Source organism: Xenopus tropicalis, chromosome 4, assembly GCF_000004195.4.
Source record: "Xenopus tropicalis strain Nigerian chromosome 4, UCB_Xtro_10.0, whole genome shotgun sequence".
NCBI lineage: Eukaryota > Metazoa > Chordata > Amphibia > Anura > Pipidae > Xenopus > Xenopus tropicalis.
In genome coordinates, this window is record NC_030680.2 from 74059418 (window position 1) to 74080846 (window position 21429).

The following is a 21429-nucleotide window of genomic DNA, read 5'->3' on the forward strand; positions in this document are numbered from 1 at the left end:
GTCAGGCTACCTCTGGCGAGCACATGGAGGGCTGTGCGGCCCCCCAAATGCCACCCCACGCAATTATTGAACCACTGTCAAACCGGTCATGCTGGAGGATGTTGCAGGCAGCAGAACGTTCTCCATGGCGTCTCCAGACTCTGTCATGTCTGTCGCATGTGCTCAGTGTGAACCTGCTTTCATCTGTGAAGCGCATAGGGCGCCAGTGGCGAATTTGCCAATCTTAGTGTTCTCTGCCAAATGCCAAATGCCCTGCGCGGTGCTGGGCTGTAAGCACAACCCCCACCTGTGGAAGTCGGGCCCTCATACCACCCTCATGGAGTCTGTTTCTGACCGTTTGAGCAGACACATGCACATTTGTGGACAGCTGGAGGTCATTTTTCTCCTGCTGTTCCTCTTTGCACAAAGGTGGAGGTAGCGGTCCTGCTGCTGGGTTGTTGCCCTCATACGGCCTCCTCCACGTCTCCTGATGTACTGGCCTGTCTCCTGGTAGCGCCTCCATGCTCTGGACACTACGCTGACAGACACAGCAAACCTTCTTGCCACAGCTCGCATTGATGTGCCATCCTGGATGAGCTGCACTACCTGAGCCATTTGTGTGGGTTGTAGACTCCCTCTCATGCTACCACTAGAGTGAAAGCACCGCCAGCATTCAAAAGTGACCAAAACATCAGCCAGAAAGCATAGGAACTGAGAAGTGGTCTGTGGTCACCACCTGCAGAACCACTCCTTTATTGGGGATGTCTTGCTAATTGCCTATAATTTCCACCTGTTGTCTATTCCATTTGCACAACAGCACGTGAAATTGATTGTCAATCAGTGTTGCTACTTAAGTGGACAGTTTGATTTCACAGAAGTGTGATTGACTTGGAGTTACATTGTCTTGTTTAAGGGTTCCCTTTATTTTTTTGAGCAGTGTTCATTTAACAGCCCTTGCTTTCCACTGGAATAACTATGCTGTTTGCTATAGACCACTACAGCCCCCCCCCCCCTTACTCTTGCTGTCCTATTGTAACACAAATATCAGCCCAATTGCTACAGTGCAGCATATTTAAATAAAAAAAAATTGAGTTGCTAGCTGTGAATCAGTCCCAACTGCGCATGCTCAAGCAGGGTCCGTGCTGGCAGTGAGACCCAAACATTTGCTAATGAACAGAAGATGGCACCCAGGTATGCTGCTGCACTGCTCTTCTTTTTTAGCCTGGGTTGTTCTATAAGGCCACTTTTCAAAGTTATACGCTATGTGAGAAGGGAGAGGTGAGGGGGGGTCAATGCAGGGCATTGAAGGGGGCTTTTATATCTGAGGGGTGGGGGTTAGTTCTCCTTTAAGGTAGACATGAGGTAAAATCATGGCTGCTGTGTCCTCCAGGCTAAAGAGAAGGGCCATCCTCCTTATCAAAAGTAATGGTACAGGATGGGGCATGAGTGTGCATGGCATGGATTGCTTACACATCTGGGAAGGCACCATTTATGCTGAATAATATATACAGGTTTTGGAGCAACATTTACTGCCATCCAGACAATGTTTTTTTTTGTTGTGTTTTTAAGGGAAGGCCTTGCTTATTTCAGCAAGAAGTGCTATAGAGTGGTAAGAAGTGCTAGAGTGGTAAGAAGGGCTATAGAGTGACCACTGCCATAACAAGCAACACATATTAGGTTTATTACATTTCCAAATAAAGCAAAACATCAATATAGATATCAAGGTGATTTTGTGTTGGAGATGGCCATGGAAATATTGCAATTTGTAACAAGTAAATAAAAACGAGAAAAGAGGGGTGTTAAGTGTTTCCTTAATTATGTACTAATTGCCTCTCTTTAGCCTGTGGTAAGTCCACATAAACTGACCCAATTTTCCATAAAAGATTTTCAAATTCTTTGGTCTTCAATTAATTGCTTCTTGCAAAGAAAGATTCTTCATGTAGGTTAATATATTCTCTAAGAAGGAAGTTATTTAATTCATCAGAAATAAAGGGGAGCAATACAATTTAAGGACAAGTGAAATGCATCACAACAAGGTTTCTGAAACTCTGCGGCTCGGGGGCACAAGTCGCGGCAGCCCAGCCAGGTAGGGTAAGATCTGGGGTACGGGTTTGCTTAATGTATTGATAGTCTAGCAGGGTTAAACTGTTTCTATGTGTCTATACCCTTGTTATGAACAGGTCTGAGAATGCTGGACCAAAAAGCATAGTTTAAGCTCCACTGAAAAGTTTTGAACTGAGGAAGCCAAACTTTACCTAAAGGGGAACCTTCGTGGTATGGACTTTTTCCATCTGAGCATATGCTCTGCTATTGTTTAAGCTCCCCAAACAGGATGTAGATAAAAGACCCACAATCTGTGTGGGTTAAAGACAGGCAATTTCAGTGTAAAAAAAACAAAAAACAGAATACACAACATTTTTGGCATGTTTCTATTCCCTGTGAGCCTTTGCTTTAAAATGTTTTTATAAATCTGCCTCAGAGAGCTTAGAACTGGCTGTGAAGGGTGAGAGACTACTCGTGTATTCTGCACACAGGCCAGGGAGCAGGATCATTATAATCCCTTATTTATAGAACTCTGACATTGCCTATTACACTTTACTGAGATTTTACATCATTCACATCAATCCCCCAGAGGAGTTTACAATCTAAGGTCCCTATGATCAGTTTTATCTGAGCCAGTTAACCTGCCTGTGCCTAGACTGTAGGAGGAAACTGGAGTACCCAGGGGAAACCCACACAAACACAGGGATAATACTGCAGATAGTGCCCTGGCTGGGATCTAAAGGCAAGGCCAGTGTTGTAACAAGAAACCACAGGGCCCCACAGCAAAATCATTTAGGTCCTCTCCCCATTGAATTCAGGAATAAGGCATTTTTTATGCTGTTGCAAAGTAGTTCAATAGTACTATATTTGACACTAAATACTGCCAGTTGTTCACCTATATATATTTTTATATCTTATAACACTGAGAAATTCAGATAGCAACCCACTAACAAACAGAGCTACTTTCTCTTGTTAAAATAAAGTGCATTTTGCAGCCTTTCTTGAGGTGCTGTGCTCTAAGGTACACATTACATTGTAAGAACAGCCAGCCAACATCTGTATATATATACATTTTTTTTTATTAAATAGCAAAATTAAATAATTATCAATTGTTATTCAACTGCACATTTGTATACTGATGCATTTTGCCTGCATGTGTTAAAATTACATTGTATCCATCTGTGACATCCAGGTGCATATTATTTCTCCCAGAATTCCATGTTCACCTTTGAGTTTGAGACTTATTCTGAAAAGTGTTAGTGCTGACTACAAACTGGGAAACAATAGGAGGAACCCAATTTACAGCTAGAGAAAAGGAACACATTTCGGGGTACAGCTAGTTGGCCAAAAAAACTGGGGTGGAATATGGGAAAAGGTAGATACGTACACTACAGTACCTGCACAGGGTTTCCTAATAATGTGTTAATTTCCAAATAACTCAAAATTGCAATCTACTACCCAATTAGAACATCTAACCTATGTCAAGCTCTCCTTAATAAGCTCTATTTCCCCACAATGTACAGCCAATTTTATAGAGATCATTTTGCAGTGTTAAGGACAAAGACATATAGATTAAGGCTGACAAGTAACTGAAGCTGCTGATAGCAGACTAAGGACATGGATATATCCCATGTTGTGCTAAACTACATGTATCCTTATCATTACAGTCAGCAGCTGCTACAGGCATAAAACTAGAGCACAGAGCTGAGCCTAAATATGGTCCACCCATGAGTGTAATCTCAGGTCAGTACCCGGATGTAAGAGCCATTTTGGCATTCATACATGGGGCCTACCAATCCACTTAATCAGCCTGCTGATGGGACTGCAATGGCAAGGATTGTTTTCTCTTTTAGACTGAGCAAACATGCTCCACTCAGGTCACAGTTTACTGTTCAGAAGGTCAGGGGTGGTCTTGAGTGAAAATCCACCATCAAAAGCAGCATTAAGGACTTCATCTAAAGATCCTGCAAGTACAAATTCTAGATCCTGTCTCACATTAAGGGGAATCTCTTCCAGATCAGTCTCGTTTCTCTTGGGGAGGATGACCCGTTTCAGTCCTGCTCTGTGAGCTGCTAACACCTTATCTTTTATTCCTCCGACCTGAGAAAAACAAAATATTTCAGTAATGATGAGTTTTGCACCTTCTCTCCAATCCTGTATCTAAATCTTTTATCTTAACACTAAGCAAATTTGTAGATCAGTAGCAGACATGGAGGTTTCTCCTACTGCAACAGCTGCCTTTGGTGAGAAGTGCCCTCTGCTTGGCACACAGTTGGTCTCTCTGTTGCTCATCTATTTCTGAGCAGTAAGTATTTTTATTCCAGATGTCACATTCTGCAAATAGGACAGATTATCTATGCTTTCCAATGGATGCAAGTAAAGAACAGCAAATCTACCATGAATGCTTCAAATTGGCACAGATTCACTGGGCAACGACTGCGTTCTGTTCAGAATGATCCCTCTTGGCATCACGTGGTTGGGGAAATTAATTAAATGCAGAGAAATACCCTGGGAGTTTGTTACATCTCTTTATGATAGTGTTTATTTACAGGAAAACGACTGTAAAAATAAAAACTAAATATTTAAGCTTCCTCTCATGGAAATAAGATACTTTCTGAATAAAATCAAACATTTTGTACCATTTCTAAAATAATTTCTTTTTGTGGTTGTAGAAATATTTAGCTTTTTGTTCAGCAGCTCTCCAGTTTGTCATTTCAGGAGCGCTATCCGGTCACTAGGTCCAAGTTACCCCAGCAACCAGGCAGAAATTCAAATAAAAGACTAGAAGATAATTAGGAGAGGGCATGAAAAAAAGAGATAAGTAAAAGAAACAATATAATTATATTATTGTAGCCTGACAGAGCAATAGGGGTCACTAACCCCATTTTAAAGTTTAAAAGATATTATTTAAGAACTGAATAATATAAAAAATAAAGACCAACTGAATAAGTTTACTATAACATACTAAAACTAACACTTTTTTTTTTTACAATTATAGCAACCATTTTCACCCCCAATACCTTCTTGGGTATCATATTGATTATGATACAAGTCATGTGACACAAGTGACCTCACAAAGAGCCGTTTACAGCCAATGATATCACTAAGTTTCAAAAATATTTTACACATATTATTAATATGTAGCCTATGATGTTCTTACTTGCATACAAAACCTTTATCTGTGGTTTTTCTGTTAGTACAACAGTTTCTGGAAAAGTTCCATAGAACCCTTGCCACAAAACCTCCAGAAGAGTTTAAAATATGTGATTCCATTTTTAAACATCTATTCATACTGTTTCTTGTGCTTTTAGCATAAAACGTTACCTTACGTTTGTGACACTTACAGGAAGAACAAGACCTCTTAATGTGATCTCCCCAGTCATGGCTACATCAGAACACACCAGCCTGCCGCTGAACAGTGAAGCAAGGCAGGTTACTATGGCAACACCAGCAGATGGTCCATCTTTTGTGACTGCTCCAGCTGGGAAGTGGAGATGGATGTCGGTGTTGTCAAGGAGATCAAAACTTCCAGATGCTAGAGGGAAGAGGAAAAGGTAACAATGGAATAGGAGCTCAGAACACATCCTAAATGGCTACGATACCACCCTTTGTCCCACAGGGATTAGAGGATAACCTGACCGAGTATAAAGCACACTAGGGGGCAGAGTTTAAAGCTTAATACATAAAAACTCACCCACATTCTATTTATTCCTATGGGATTTATTTTAAGCCTTTATTTTATTTTACAGAAAAAGAACATACTACAAAGTGTGATTCACAATCATTAGTGTGTGGTGTCTCCAAAATACAGTTCAGGGAGAGATAAGTAGCCATCAGATACACAGTACAGCCATCTTACACTGTATCTTACATACATACAGTGGGGAAAATAAGTATTGAATAGGTCAACATTTTTCTCAGTAAATATATTTCTAATGGGGCTATTGACATGAAATTTACACCAGATGTTGGTAAGTAACTGACACATACAAAGAAATCAAAACAAATAAGTCCATAAATTAAGTTATGTGTAGTAAAGTGGAATCACACAGGGAATAAGTATTGAACACACTTACTGAAATGGATTTAATACTTAGTAGAAAAGCCTTTGTTGGCAATGACAGCTTCTAGGCACCTCCTGTATGGAGAAACTAGCCACATGCATTGCTCAGGTGGGATTTTGGCCCATTCTTCCACACAAACTGTCTTCTATGAATTCTAATCTTCAGTTCTTTCCATGGATTTTTAATTGGATTCAAGTCGGGTGATTGACTGGGCCATTCTAGCAGCTTTATTTTCTTTCTCTGAAACCGAGAATTTCCTTGGCTGTGTGTTTGGGGTCATTGTCTTGCTGAAATGTCCACCCTCGTTTCATCCTGGGAGATGGCAGCAGATTCTTATCAAGAATGTCCTGGTACATTTCTCCATTTATCCTTCCTTCAATTATATGAAGTCTGCCAGTACCATATGCTGGAAAACTGCCCCAAACCATGATGTTCCCACCTCCAAACTTCACTGTTGTTATGGTGTTTTGGGGTGATGTGCATTGCCATTTCTCCTCCAAACATGGTGCGTGAAATTTAATCCAGAGTGTCTTGGTCTCATGTGACCCATACTATATACTCCTAGAATTTCATAGGCTTGTCCAAATGTTGTACAGATACTTTATTACACATAATCTAAAGACTTCTTTGTTTTGATTTCTTTGTATGTGTTGATTACTTAGGTTGTTACAGACATCTGGTGTAAATTTCATATCAATAGTCCCATTGGAAATATATTCAGTGAGAAAAAAATTGACATGTTCAATACTTATTATACTTGCTGTACAACAGTGCATGTATTGTACAGGTACAAAATTAATCTAGCCAGCGATTGTTAATGTCCAGAATCAGGAAGCTCGATCAGGTTGATATTTAGCCATGGACTCCATATCCTATCAAATTTATCTGGGCATCCTCGGGCCAGATATATTCATTTGATAGGGGGAGGACTTTATTAATTAAGTTAACCCACTAAGTAACTGCCGGGGCATTGTTACCCATCCAGTTCATTACTACAATTTCTTGGAATATTACAAAGTTACTCTTATGAGTGATCTAGCCATGGTCAAGGGTACTAAATGCTCCACTAGGCCTAATAAACAGGTCTCTGGGGAACAGACCTTCGGTATCCAGGGCTGGGAGGAATCCTTGCCAGTGGTGCTGGGCTTTGACAAAAGGTGAGGGGCCCATGGCTATAAGTGTCTGGTAAAGTTTAGATATTATTTTGTCCGATACTGGATCATGTAGGAGTATTCTACTGGAGGGATACTATAGGTCACCTCCAAAAAGAGAAATTGTGCTGCAAATGCATGGTGGAATTGGACAGTATTGTAAGTCTGACTTATTGAGTTTTATTCCTGTGGAATTTTTAGAAGCGTATTTATCAATGGGTGAATAGGAATGAATAGTACGTAGGTTAGTTTTTATGTAATAAGCTCTAAACTCACATTTTGATTAATTTGCCCCATGTGTAGTTAACCATTCTGTCCTAATAAACTAATCCTAAAAAAATACTATCAACAAATACCACAGTGCTAACTTGCACTATTAATGTATCTGTATCTGAACAAAGCATGGGGATCATCCCTAGTATTCAAGGTTTCCTACTCCTCTTTTGTGTTCATAAAACCTTAACACCTAATATTTCTTATTGTTATATTACAGGATACCCTAATATAAAATTCTTCATTAAAATGATATTGCTGCTATTGGATTGTGGCAGACATGTCCTGTTCATACCATTTGTGAGCTGATATTTTTTTGCATGGCTACGAAGCCAACTAATTGCTAGATGTGCCGATTCCTTCATAACATCTCCCAGCTGCCCAGTCAGAGTTAGCTGGCCTTCTCCATCCATCCGGCTGGCCTCCACAAACATGATCTCCCCACCCAGTGGGGTCCAGGCCAAGCCAATGGCTACACCAGGCTGATTCAATCGCCCAAACACCTAAAGCATATTGAAAGGTATGGTTAGTGTACATGCATGTGAAATCAAGGACTCTATTATTTCTACATCAGTCACAGACACCTGTTTGACAATATTTTCGATATTTGATATAGGACAAAAATATATAAACCTCCCAATGTCAAGGGAGTTTTATTTCCAGACATATACCATTTGTACTAGGGATGCACTGAGTCAGGGAATCATCCAGGATTCAGCCTTTTTCAGTAGGATTTGATCAAATCCAAGTGCCTGGCTGAACTAAATCCAATTCTTTAAAATCACATGACTTTTTGTCACACTGAGCTGAAAAATTTTCACCATGCACTGAGCGGTGGTTCTCTTTAATCCTTCCTTGCCCTAACTGGCATATTCAGTTAGGGTTTGGATTCAGCCTTATTTTTCACAGTGTTAGGGATTTGGAGCATCCCTAATTTGTATTACTGGCTTATCAGAGAGCTCCGCCAGCTAAGGAACAACTGCTTTTGAATGAATGCTTTTAAAATAAACCTGACACTAAAATAAACATAAACACCCCATGCAACTGCCACAGGATGATTATTAACGAACAACCATGGCCTACACTGTCTGAAGAGTCTACTGCAGCCAGAAATACAAGGGCCAGTGCGTGAATGGTTGTAATGCAAAACTAAATCCAAGATTAGAACACTACTTTGAAGAAAACAGCATTTAATAAGTGCTGCCCAACATGTATTTTAATGGCAAACCAATCATTTACCAAAGACTTAGGGATTATGTTTAGGTATGAGCCCAGGGCTAGCACATTCATTTAGTAGTAAAGGTCTGTGCAAACATCAGCACCACCAAGCAGGTATGTTAATCTAGCTAGTGTGACAAAGTGCTTTCTAAACACACCTGTCTGTTGCAAAAATATGCATTTATGTGGGCTGCAGAAGGGGGCCTAGTGGGAAAAAAGGGTTAATTTTCCCTCTTAGCCAAGTAATTAAGTAGTAGCTGAGGTCAGTTCTGCCATTGCCTATAAAGTGGTGTGCTCCCCCACCTATGGGCCCTCTCATGTTTCTGAATGAGAGATATGGTTCTGGCTGTTACTATGGTGTGAAAGGCTACGGGAGCCTAAAAGAAGAGAGCTGAGGGCCCTGTGAAAAAGGCAACTTGTTGGGAACCTGGTGCTTAAATCGGAATTTCCGCTCTGCTAGTGCAGAGTGTGCAATTTCACTCTCAGCATTAGCGATGCAGCCCCCATCTCAATTCTGCAATGCTTGGAAAAGTAAGGTAAGGGTGCAAGGGAAGGGCCATCCGAAAGGGCAGCCTCAGGTCGGTATAGACCCACAAAAATACCTGAGTGAGTGCAGCGTTTCATTCCTACACAAGGCACTTACTTGTAGGCTACAGATAACTGTCTTATAGTAGGCAGAGGGGGAGGGGAAATACTTTATAAATACTGGGTCCATGTACAACTGAACTTTTAAGCAGAATACAAATTACACAAAAGAAACACTGAAATCTAATCCTAAATATGATTCAATAAAAAAACAAGTGTAGTGAAGCAGAGACCCTGTGGTTTCCTTGTGACAAGGGTGAAATTCCATCTAGTTTCCTTTCTGTATATATTCCCCCATCCATATTTCCTTACTGCATTTTTTAAAATGCCAGGCCACGGTAGTCTATTCAGATCAGATCTGGTGTCTGTGATTCCTGTTATATGCTCCCTTATCCTACTTTTAAGAGGGTGGTTTGTCTGACCTACATACTGTTTATTGCAATATTCGCACATATGTATTTATATTGCATTTTTTATAGCCCAGTTTACATATCATTTATGTTATTAGACATTAAAAATAGAGATACATTTTTGCATTGTTATATAGTTATTAGCAGGTGACACAGCTGTCTGAGCTGCCCCTATAGTTTCCATGGTTAGTGAGCCAAGTGGGGTTTTGGTTTATTGGCTAATGTTGTCTAAAGTTGGTCTTATTTATGCTACAAATCAAACTCCTTTCTTGAGCATAGTATAGTTTTTGGGATCATTTTTTAAGATAGCATGGTTCTGTTTTAGAATCTTATAGATTTATATTGTGAACTATATGCAAGTGTGTATAAAAAAGTTATTTGTAGTTATAACTGCTGTTGAAAGCAGTATATGTCTGTCCCATTCTATTGGGTGGTTCTGACTTTTAAACAATGTAACAGAAGCCAGCTGATTAAAAGGCCTGTGAAGAAAAAGGCAAGGCTGACTTCTGCTACATTGTTTCAAAAGACAGACTCAGCAGTGCAGAAAGGGACAGAAAATAAGTCTTTCAATTGCAAAACAAAGCTTCTAAAAGGTCACAACCGGCCCCAGTACCTTTTATGTTCTTTCTTGGATCACAGTCCCATCCCAAGGTCAAGTTCACGGTGCACTCTTATTGATTACTTTCTCTTGCATCTAGCCACAAAGTTTCCATCGTCAGTACAGTTTAGCCCCTTTGATGTCGCACAAGCTTTATATGCTGGTTGTCATCAACCAAGTGCTGCCCTTTAAGACTGAGTTTCCCATTACACTACCTGTTCTCCTAGCATCAGGTTGTTTCTATTGTGACTTGGATTCATTAGCAGCATTCCCTAACCATCTTGTTTTGTTCTTCTACAAGTCAGCAAATATTATGTTCCAATCATGGCCCAGATGAGAGCTAGTTGCTGAGGGTGAAAAACAAGGATCTTAATAACCAAGAGAAAGGCCACTGAGCAATGAGCAGAGATAGAAGGGAACCACAAATACCAACAAGGCAATCAGATTTCATATTGGATCAATAACCTGGAGCTCAGTGAGCAGCTACACTCTGTATAAGCTTTTCTTTCTTCCATTTAACAGGTTACCAATGTAATTTTAGCTTTTCTCTTCCTTTGCAGCTATACACAGGGAAGTGCTGGGTAATAATGGGCTGTTCTGTATCTCTGGATATATAGGGGGGTAATTTGTATTGTAGCACATGGATGGTATTTGTTTTAATAGCTCTTTTTTTTTTATCAAGTCTGAATTGTAGCCTCCTGACCAGGCTTTGCAGAGTTGTAATGAGATGGGCAATATAAGCCAATTTCAAAGTAAGCCTACCAATCTAATGAAATCATATTTTGCATTTGCCTTTTATTTATAACCTCAGAATTCAAAGCTCGACATGATCCAATACACTAAGCCCCTGGAATGTTCTGCAGTTCATGCAGATTTCCTGCATTGCACTAGGGCTGCTTCAAACATTCTACCCTTTCGAGAAATACCCAGAAAATTCATACGTAATGGGTTATTTATCAAAACTGAGCATATTTGCCCATGGGCAGTAACTCATGACAACCAATTCATTGTTCTACCTACAGCTGGCTGATTAAAGACAATCGCTGATTGGTGGCTGTGGGTTAGAAAGAATAAATATACCAGGGTTCCCATACCTTCATGAATTTATTGTACTTATCTGTAGGTACACTAGTTAGCCTTTCATTAACCATAATCCAGTTTATTTTATTTTTAAAGTGGGACATGGGAATTTGGTTTGATTTCCAAAATTTGGCATGGTTATTTTGGCTTCCGAGAAGATAAAAGTTATTAATGATCTTGTGTGACTATTGGCATTTGGTATTTTAGCATTCAAAAAAGTGTTCTAAGAGTCTTTCCTCAAATTTATTTGTGTTACTGAGTATATAATATTATAAATTCTGGACCAGAATCTTTGGACATTTGGGCAGTCCCACCAGGTATGCATCACTGAGCCAGTTTGGCCGCATTGCCTTTGCTAAGTTGGGGGTTTATTTCATGCAGGCGGGAGGGAACCATATAACAACGCATAAGGACTTTGTATGTGGTTTCTAGTAATGGAGTATTTTGGGAACAGCTTGAGTGGTTTTCCATATCTAGGACCAGATTTCACTGGTAACAGTAATGTTAAGATCTTTATTCCATGCTTGAGTATATGATAGTGGGCCCTTTGAATGTATGTCCAGTAATAATCTATACAGGTTTGAAACCCTTCAAGTATGGATACTTAATACAAATTGTTTCAAAGTAGATAACCATTTTTATTTTTAAGTCTGCATTTTTAACAACAAATTGGTTCCTAGAGTAAGTCAGTCCCTAGAAAGCAAATGCCAGATTCAATTGAAATTAAATAGTTCAAAATCCTTAAAGAACAAGAATCAAGGTATGTTGCAAATAGTCTCTCTACATCATACTGATTTAAATTTTTAGTTGAACTGGTGAACATTGCTATACTTTGCTGGTGGGGTCACTGTCCCTCTGTGGAGAGAAACCTTGGCTAAACATGATCTGATGTGGCTTTGGAAAGCTCCTCAGAATGGTAGTGCCAAATTCACCAAGTATTGGGATAAAAGGGAAAGCTTTCCTCTCACACTAGTCTGAAGTCAAGACTATTCCAGCAACATGGCAAGGTATCACTTACTGGACATAAACTACACTTCTCTTTTAAGACTGGAGTATGCATTGTAGGTTGAAATAACAGACAAGAGAGTAATGTATTCATGTAGCATGTGCAGCGTATCAGCAGAAAAAAAGATGGGGAGCTACTGAGGCATCTTAAGGATCGCAGATCTCCCCTGCTAAAGGGCTGTGGTTGCCTTGGGCTGGTAGAGAAGCACAAAACACAAGGTACAATATTTCTGCCCTAATTCTTTTTTTTTTTTTTAACTATATTTTTATTTATTTTCAAAAAAACAGGTTAAGACATTATACAGTCATTGTAGAAGTACAGTATTAATTTTTAGGTTTAGATAAGTATATTTGTGCATAGATTCTGCCCTAATTCTTTAGTTTGACTGCTTTAATAGATTATAATAAATGCTTTTGTATGTCACAGAAGGAACTTTCGTCGTATTACTCAGGCTTTTTATCAAGCTTGCCACTCCTGCCCATCATTATTCATTTTGTCATTCACCTGTCCCTTTGTTAGCACTATTGTGCTTGGTGGCTACTTTTTGGTCAGTCCATGTTCTTGTCCCAGTAGGTTTTCTAGCTCTTTATCAAAATCTCCCTTTGCTTGGACATACATTTACCCAGTTCATCATCCAGCTGCTCCTTTGTTAGTGTTGGGCAGCCATTCTCTCTTGCTCTTGTTCTCTATCACAGCCAAAGCGGCCCCTTCCATGGCTCTTGCCTCCAGGCATTTCTTTGTCACAACAATAAGTTTCCTTTCCATCTGCTAAGCAAAACTTCACACCACGCTCTGCTTCTAGGCTTAGAAATTCTCAGAATTTCAATATTGGTAGTTTTAGACATTTTGTGTTGACTCTGAGACACTTATATCACAATAGTATATGGGTGATGGTAACCAGTCTTAAGCTGATCATACACACACCAATATTATCATACAAAATGTAGTTTTGTACAATTTTCAGACTGGTGTGGTCTTTGAATTATTGGCTAAAAACTGAATGTGTATGGCCACCTTTAGCCTAGTTCTTAATGGCTATGTAGCCTACTCTATGTGATATGTTGTAGGAATAGATAGCAGGATAGTTGTCATTTCACAGGGAGTAGGCAGTTAATATATAACTAGTACTCACTCTACCTCTGTAGCAGAGACCAGCAACAAAGACATTCATTTCACTAGTAGATCAACAAAGAGATATGTTAAAATAAATGTATAATGTAGTTGCTTAGCATGCAAACTGGTGAAACCTCTTTCAAAGATCACTTTGGCACAGGCAATTTTCTCCTTTTATTAAGTTTCTTAACCACTGTGTTTAGTCAACATTTATGCGTCACAAAAACTAATGTCATTGTGTGGGGGCATATCATACAGGAAAAAATTGAAAGAGAGTTGGAGTAAAAGCAAAGGAATATTTTGACTGCATTTTGTCACCCCCCACCCTTAATATTTTGTGAAACATTTTTTGCTGAGAGGGAGACATGAGTGGGCCACAGGAACAGTCAGTAATAGCGAAGAAAGTTTGAGCTACTCATATCAGGTTTGCAGTTAGAGCAGAGACTGGAGTGGAAGGGCAGCACTAAAAGCATGGCTATCGTGCAATTGAACATGGACATCTGCAATAAAGACTTAACACCAAATTCCAAGTATTAATAAGCATTATGATCATGTCCAACATGATCAGTATGTTGGATGTAGGAAAAAAGTCTTTGTTCAGATGGAAGCACGTAACCTAGGGAAACAAAAGGAACCTTACCTCAATATCATACATAGGAGGACCAAGGATATCTTTCAGTGCATGGCGGTCAATAAGAATTGGCATTTCAGGAGGCAGGGCAAAGTCTGCTGTGTCGTGAATTGTTCCAGATTTGGAACCTTCTGGGATGCTCTCTTTGCGTTCTGTGATAAGAATATCAGACAAGCCATCAGACAGAGAATTTACAATGTCAGCGATACATTAATTGGGAATGGGTTGCTACTTGAGTCAAGATTCTGCTTTTGTAATGAACTAGAAAGATAAGAGACTGTCAGGGGCATTTCAATGACCTCATGAAAGCCTCTCTCTAATGTATATTTATATACCAGCGATAAGACAGTCTATTACAGCTTGTGTCCAAATACGATAGGGCAATTTTATTGTTAGGAATGAATATCCTTTCATCAAAACAATTTCCTCTAAACAAATAATGAATTGGATTCATGAGCAAATTCAAACTGTCACAAGCACCGGCTAGCCACCAACAAAATTCACTCATATATAACATGCTATTACTTTAATTCTCCAAACAATAAGGAAATAGATTGAGAAAGAGAACCTAAGTTATATCACACTGAAAGGTCCTGGAACAACATACAATTAATTTAACACAATGTTCAGTGAAATAAACAACCATTTATTGGCTCAGAATTTAAACACAAAAAATCAAAAAACAAAACATACTATACCAAATAATGGAAAGGTACATCCCAGTGCCTCATGGTACCCACTCTCCTAACGCGTTTCGCACCATTGGGTGCTTCATCATTCATGCATCAAAGTATCATCCGTATTAGTGCTTTTAGGCTTTAAATCAATAACAGAAAAATGAAGCATTTTCTTGTCAGTGATTGTTGCTGACACTCACTCATTTGGCTGTTTGCTACCCAGAACTTTTGGATACTTTAACACAAATTTTTAATGTTAAAAAGAGTCTCCTCTCTGGCACAAGCTGTAATAAAATCAAGCCAACATAACTGAAAATAAAAAAAAGATTGGTGGCGGCAGTTCCGTAGGGGCGTCCGTAGGAGCCTAAGGGCAGAACTAGGTGCCAAAACATCCATTGCCAACTAAAGCTTTGAACTCAGATTTTCATTGCCAGTTCAGTCAAATACATTGGTGTGTGCTCCCTTTTACCAGACAATGAATTTGTGAAGTCATTCAGTAACTGACTCCTACACAAAGCCTATGTGTAGAGGGACGGATTGCTGAGAAAGGGTTGGTAAAGAGTAACTTGATTATTTTGGAACTGCTACATAATTTAGTAACTAGTTATATTAAGTAAATTTCTTGTATTACATTTTCACATAAGTACATAGACTGTTTATGACTGGCAGAAGTCAACAAAGACTTTTTTAAACTGCCTGTGTTCTCTTTTGTAGTTGCTCCCATGATCCGTCTTCCAAGTGTTTCTCATTAAAAACAAAGGGAACTATCCAGATTGTTGTTTACAACTTGCTAACCTTTTGGCTGTTATCCAGTTTCAAAATGATTGCTTGTCAGTGTGAGTGTATGCAGTTCTTAATTAATAAACTCTGTTTTCCCTTATTTGTATTGTGCTCATTCTAGTGCATATTTTGTGTGTACATGGAAATGTCCTGCAGCAGTTCCTCCCACTGGATTAAGGGAAGGAAAAATCAGAGCAACTCAACAATCATTGTTGTGCCATTACTCTGAATCTGAATAAATGGTAACTTAGCAGTGAAAGCAAAAACCATGCTCTGCCAATAATATTTTCATATTTTCATTGTGTAACCAACTATATCTTGTCATTCATTGCACATGGTCTCTTCCAAACCCAAGCAGGACTGAGGCTGTTGCACAAACACATTCAGGCAATCATCGTGTCACAGAAAATAATCACGTGTAAGTGGAGCAGGGTAGATGCAGTGACATGTTGGATCATTGATTCTTTCAGTGATGCTTTCCCATTTCACGTATTGTTTGGGGGGCTGGGGTGTGTAAATCAAAAGAAATGTTAATTCCATTTACATCTCACAGTGACATTAAGGCTGACTTAAAGGTCAAAGAGGCAGAGTCAGCAATTTAGTAAACTGAATCATTCAAGTTTTACCATACATTAAATGCTGTGTATGCGGACATTTAACCCTCTAGATTGTAAGCTCTTGAGAGCAGACCCCTCTGTTCCTATTTTTATTCTGTAACCCTTGTTTTTTTAATTATTTTAAGTGCTCTGATATAAATCAATGTAGTGTTGCAAAACTTGCTAGCACTATAAACATAAATGATGATCATAAAGTGTACATGTCCTTTTAATTTATATAACATTATAGTTAAACATTTTAGAACAACAATATTAACCTAGATCAATCATATCATACTGGTATTTTGGGAAAGCAAGTAGCCCTAATATTCCCACTTTGCAGTCTCAACACTTCTCCAACTAAAAATTAATTGTGGCCCTCAGCCTTCAACTTGTTCTAGATCACCTGTTCTCTTCAACAATCAAGTCAATGGTTCTTCAATCATTTTTTGGGGCAGTTTTATTTAAATTTTGGGTCACATATTATATATATATATATATATATATATATATATTCTATATGTAGCCTACAAAGAAAATAAAGGAAGGAAAAAAAGGTTTGCTAATCATATATATATTTCTTCTCTGTTGCACATGCCGTGCCTCTTTTACGTAATAAAGCCCTTTATCAGCGTTACGCCTGAATTTGTCCCTCCATGTAATTTGAGTTTGACGTGTCCAATCTAGATGGGCCATTAATTTCAATTTTTACCACTTAAGATAATCAGTAAAATCTAATAAAGATGCTATGGAAAAGACTTTAAACAGGCTAATTTAATTCCAAGCAGACTAATGTAGCAGGCATATTTAGCAAGTGTCCCATGATGGCTGGGCTCTAATCCACATAATGACAGGACAGTAAAAGCCAGGAGAATGAGAGTAAAATCTCCTGATGCTCCCTAGCACTATACAGTGGGATATCACAGATCTACAGTAATGTATAGAAATAGAAAGCATTTCTGCAGTGTGCTGATAAGCCCCCAGGGCACAAATACTCAGAGGAAATGTATTCTCATCACCTCACTGATCAATACAACAGCTGTGGGCTTGAAAAAGTAATTTAATCATCTATGAATGACTCCAAGCCCCACAATGAAGATTCAGCCTGGACATAAAGGGGGCAGCTAAATATCGCCAAATCATTGTGCTTAGAGGCTTTCACTGAGAAAATGTATTTCAAATTCATTGCAGTATGCTATATCGGAAAATCTTTAATCAAAATGCATTTGGAAAGGGGATATAAAAGACCACACTCTGTATTATGGTATAATTTGATACCATTATTAGCAATGCCAGAACAGGAAACTAATTCCCAGTGATAATATGCCATCATGCTGGCACATCTCTCAAAACTCACTATAAATGTGTTTAAATGGGTTGCAGACCATCAGTCGTACCAAGTGTGTACTGTTCTTGTCATTGTGCTTTATCCAGCCCTTCCCTTTACTTTTGCTGCACTGACTGAGGCCAGGCACCGAGGTTGCCAAAGTACTTGCGGTATTTATTTAACATATATAATTAACTATGAATATACTGTGCACTTTGCAATTTCTGAAAACCCAAGCTATTACCAGGGAGAGAGAAAATTGTGAATATCTCTATGGAAATCAGAAACACACTGCATGCTACAAAACGAAAAGTTGCACAAAAAATCCTAAATGCTCGCACTATTTATTACTATAAACGATAGTCAGTATCACACATGAAAATATTTATTTGGTGCACAAAACAATTATACATGTATCCAAAATTTATACCATACTAAAAGACAGAGGTACCTCAGTCCCAAAGCATCTCCCTTCTAACGCGTTTCAAGTCACCGGGTGCCCCAATGGCGAGAAATGCTATTGTACACAAGCATCATTGTACATTGTATTAATATATTATTTATTCAGGGTCTAGGGCAGTATTATGTACATGTACCAGGTGGTTTAGTCCACTGTTAAATGTTGAGACTTCAGCAATTTCTCTAGCAAATTCACTTGCTCTTTTCCTCATATATCGAGTCCAGCATTGGTTCTTGAACTCATACCATTTCTTAAACTTGTTTTTGTTAGGTGAATAATGGGAGTCCATTTGTTTTGCTGACAGCTTGTAAAATGCAGGTGTTAGATGAGTAAGCAAACCAGACATTTGCTTGATAGATCTGTACCTTTGTATACCTACTTAGTGAGCACCATTTGGTGGGACCAATTAACCATATGGAGAAAAAATGAAAAAACAAAGAAAGTATTGCCCTCCAAGCCAGGGGGTAGAAAACAACAAGATTATGCCGCCGTGCCTAACTGTTACAACTGAAGGTTTATCACTAAGACCTGCAGAAACTGAATATAAGAGTTTGTAACAACCTCCATCAGACAATATTTGCTCTCTAACCTTTACAAATGGACTTTATTACCTATTTAGGTAAAAGAAAAACATGCTTCTGTGGGAAAAAAACATCTTCCCTAACAGAGGGATGGGCACAAGAATTTGTGGAGAATGCATTAAGTCTAATGCTGAATAAATGTTTTAATCCTTCAGCCTCCCGGAAATCCAGTGTTACTGATTACTAACTGCGCTTTACTGGCACATTACTTCCTGCAACTCATCTTTAATTTAAAAGGGTGGTCTACTTTGATATAGCGTTTTGCTATTTTACAGAACTAAAATGTTACAGCTTGGGTATGATTAGGCCAGGATTTCTTTATCTTGTTTTTCTTGTTCATTATGGAGTCAAATAAAAGCTAAGTTGCTAGACCAGTCCTAATGTTTAGCAGCTCTGGACAGCAGCGAAAACTCTGTCTGTGGTTTCAAAACTATGAGGCTGGGGTGGGAGCAATGGCTGGTAGAGTACATATTACAGGTATGGGATCCTTTATCCGGAAACCCATTATCCGGAAAGTTCCGAATTACGGAAAGGCCATCTCCCATAGACTCCATTATAAGCAAATAATTCTAATTTTGAAAAATTATTTCCTTTTTCTCTGTAATTATAAAACAGTACCTTGTACATGATCCAACTAAGATATAATTAATCCTTATTGGAGGCAAACCAATCATGTTGGGTTTATTCAATATTTAAATGATTTTTAGCAGAATTAGATCCCTAATTCAGAAAACCCCAGGTCCCAAGCATTCCGGATAACAGGTCCCATACCATATTTTTTTTTAATACTTTTAAAAGCCACGTAATAAGATTTGGGGTGACCTTTATAACCCATATGTGGTTAAGTTATTTAAATTATGAATAATTTACAGTTACAGCACTGGTTTTATGTCCTTGTAACATCGTTATAAGGGCCATTTATGTGGGCCTAACCTTAATTACAATCTGTCAACTCTGCCAAATGCCAGAAGGACTGCAGTAAGATGCCATAGATAGTCACTATTTACTGGGCCCTGTGTCCAGTACTTGAAATGCCAGGGCCTATTTTGAATCCCAGTCTGGACCAGGTACTGTATTTGTTGGTGCATAATTAACTTTATATACTTGCAAATAATTGTACATCACACTAACATTTTGTGTTTGTTGTCAGATTCTAACTCTTGAAACATGTGCCTTTGTCTTCTGTATACACCTACTTCAATTTCTATAAAGTTAGACTACAAAGCTATGAGGTGTGTTAATATCACAAAAGCTCCCCTATAAATATTGCCAAATAGACAGGACAAGTGAGGTTCTTCTCTTGTTTTGTTACACACAAGTCAGCTGGCTCTCTAAACTAAATAAAGGCGTATCTTAATTGATATATTAAAAATTGTCCTCCCTACTCCACCTAACAGGAGATTGTGCTAATGACAGAGGATTTGTGTAAGCTAGTTATTAAGGATTTCCAGCTCCTATCTATCTAATGAGCTCTTGCAGCTCTTCACAGATACAGATATACAGATACTGTCCAGATAATGGCAGGCACTTTAAATGCTTCTTTTTAAGTATTAAGTATTTCTCATTATAGGTAATGGAACTTATCAAGTCAACTAGTGCCAGTCATGGGCCATACACATGCACTGATATATTCAGCATAAAAACAAAGTTTTGTGGTATCTTGATACTTCTAAAGCCGACTATACACACACCGATAATATTGTATGAAACCTTGTTTCAATATTCGGTGCGTGTATGGCTCCTCAAAGAGGTGACCCATATTGCAAAAGGCTGTGGATATCGGTCAACTCGTCGAACGGGCAGGTTAAAAAATTTTAATTGGGTGCCATTAAAGGCATGTTGCCTGCAGAAAAGGCTAGCACTGAGTGCACTTCTTCCTATACAGAAAGAAGGCTAGACTCCATCAATCGATCGTCGCATAGTTGATGCCTGCTCCTTCCTTCGCCATATCACCGTTGTTCAAATGACAGGAAGCCAAGTTTTAGCAGGTATTTTCTATTAAAGCATTTAAAATACTAAGGGGTTTGCAGGATAGGGCAGTTATTGGTGCAGGGTAGAATAGCTTTTTTACTTAAAAAAATTTTAGTGTTACTTTTCCTTTAAGAACACTTCTGGCAAATGTATGAACAGAGGAGCCTATATAAAAAGATAAATAATAAAATGTAAAAATAGTGATAAAATTGTAGCGACATAGCACAATAGTTTTTTGGCTGCTGGGGTCAGTGACCCCCAAGTCTGAAGAGGAAAGCAAATAATTAAAAAAAAACTTTAAACAATGAAAAATGAAGACCAATTGAAAAACTGATCAGAACAGACCATTCTATAACATACTTAAAGTTAACCTGAAGGTGAACCACCCATTTAATATATGGTTAAACTCAAAAAGGAATCACTGGTATGAAGGTATGGTTGAAGACTTCTAATAAAGGAAAAAGATACCTTATGTATAGCAAGGTACCATTTTATTGTATCACTTTATTTTCCTAAGGTCAGCAGAACATATGGATACAATGTATTCTGCACTGGGAGCCTAATTTATTTTCCCTTGCACAAAAGAAATCAATGAAATATACATAAATCAGCTCGGGGTTATTGAGCAGTAAGTTGTATATATTATGTTTTCCCATAGGGAATGCTATTGTGCTTGTTTTACTCAGCAGAAAATACATATAGTATAGGTAAAACTGTAGAGGCCTAATCATTGGAAAAATATGCATAAAATGGGTAAAAATGAAAAGGCCTAATCATTCATATATATGTTTCTTATTCCAGCACATTTATTATGCAATTTTCCATGCGAACCCCTTACAAAACTCAAGTTCATTCTTTTAAAACAACATAACCTTGCAAAACAAAA

General features: G+C 38.5%; 1 protein-coding gene across 1 annotated transcript in view; it reads right to left on the reverse strand.

The window, feature by feature from the left end:
- Positions 1–3079: 3079 nt before the first annotated feature.
- Positions 3080–21429, reverse strand: part of lonp2 (lon peptidase 2, peroxisomal) — a 66465-nt gene continuing 48115 nt past the window's right edge. Inside the window, exons 12-15 of the mRNA XM_031900823.1 lie at positions 14161–14303; positions 7806–8013; positions 5367–5557; positions 3080–4122 (exon numbers count right to left, since the gene is read on the reverse strand). Coding sequence (XP_031756683.1) covers positions 3901–4122; positions 5367–5557; positions 7806–8013; positions 14161–14303 — 764 coding nt within the window. The 3' untranslated portion in view covers positions 3080–3900. The remainder of the gene's footprint in view (positions 4123–5366; positions 5558–7805; positions 8014–14160; positions 14304–21429) is intronic.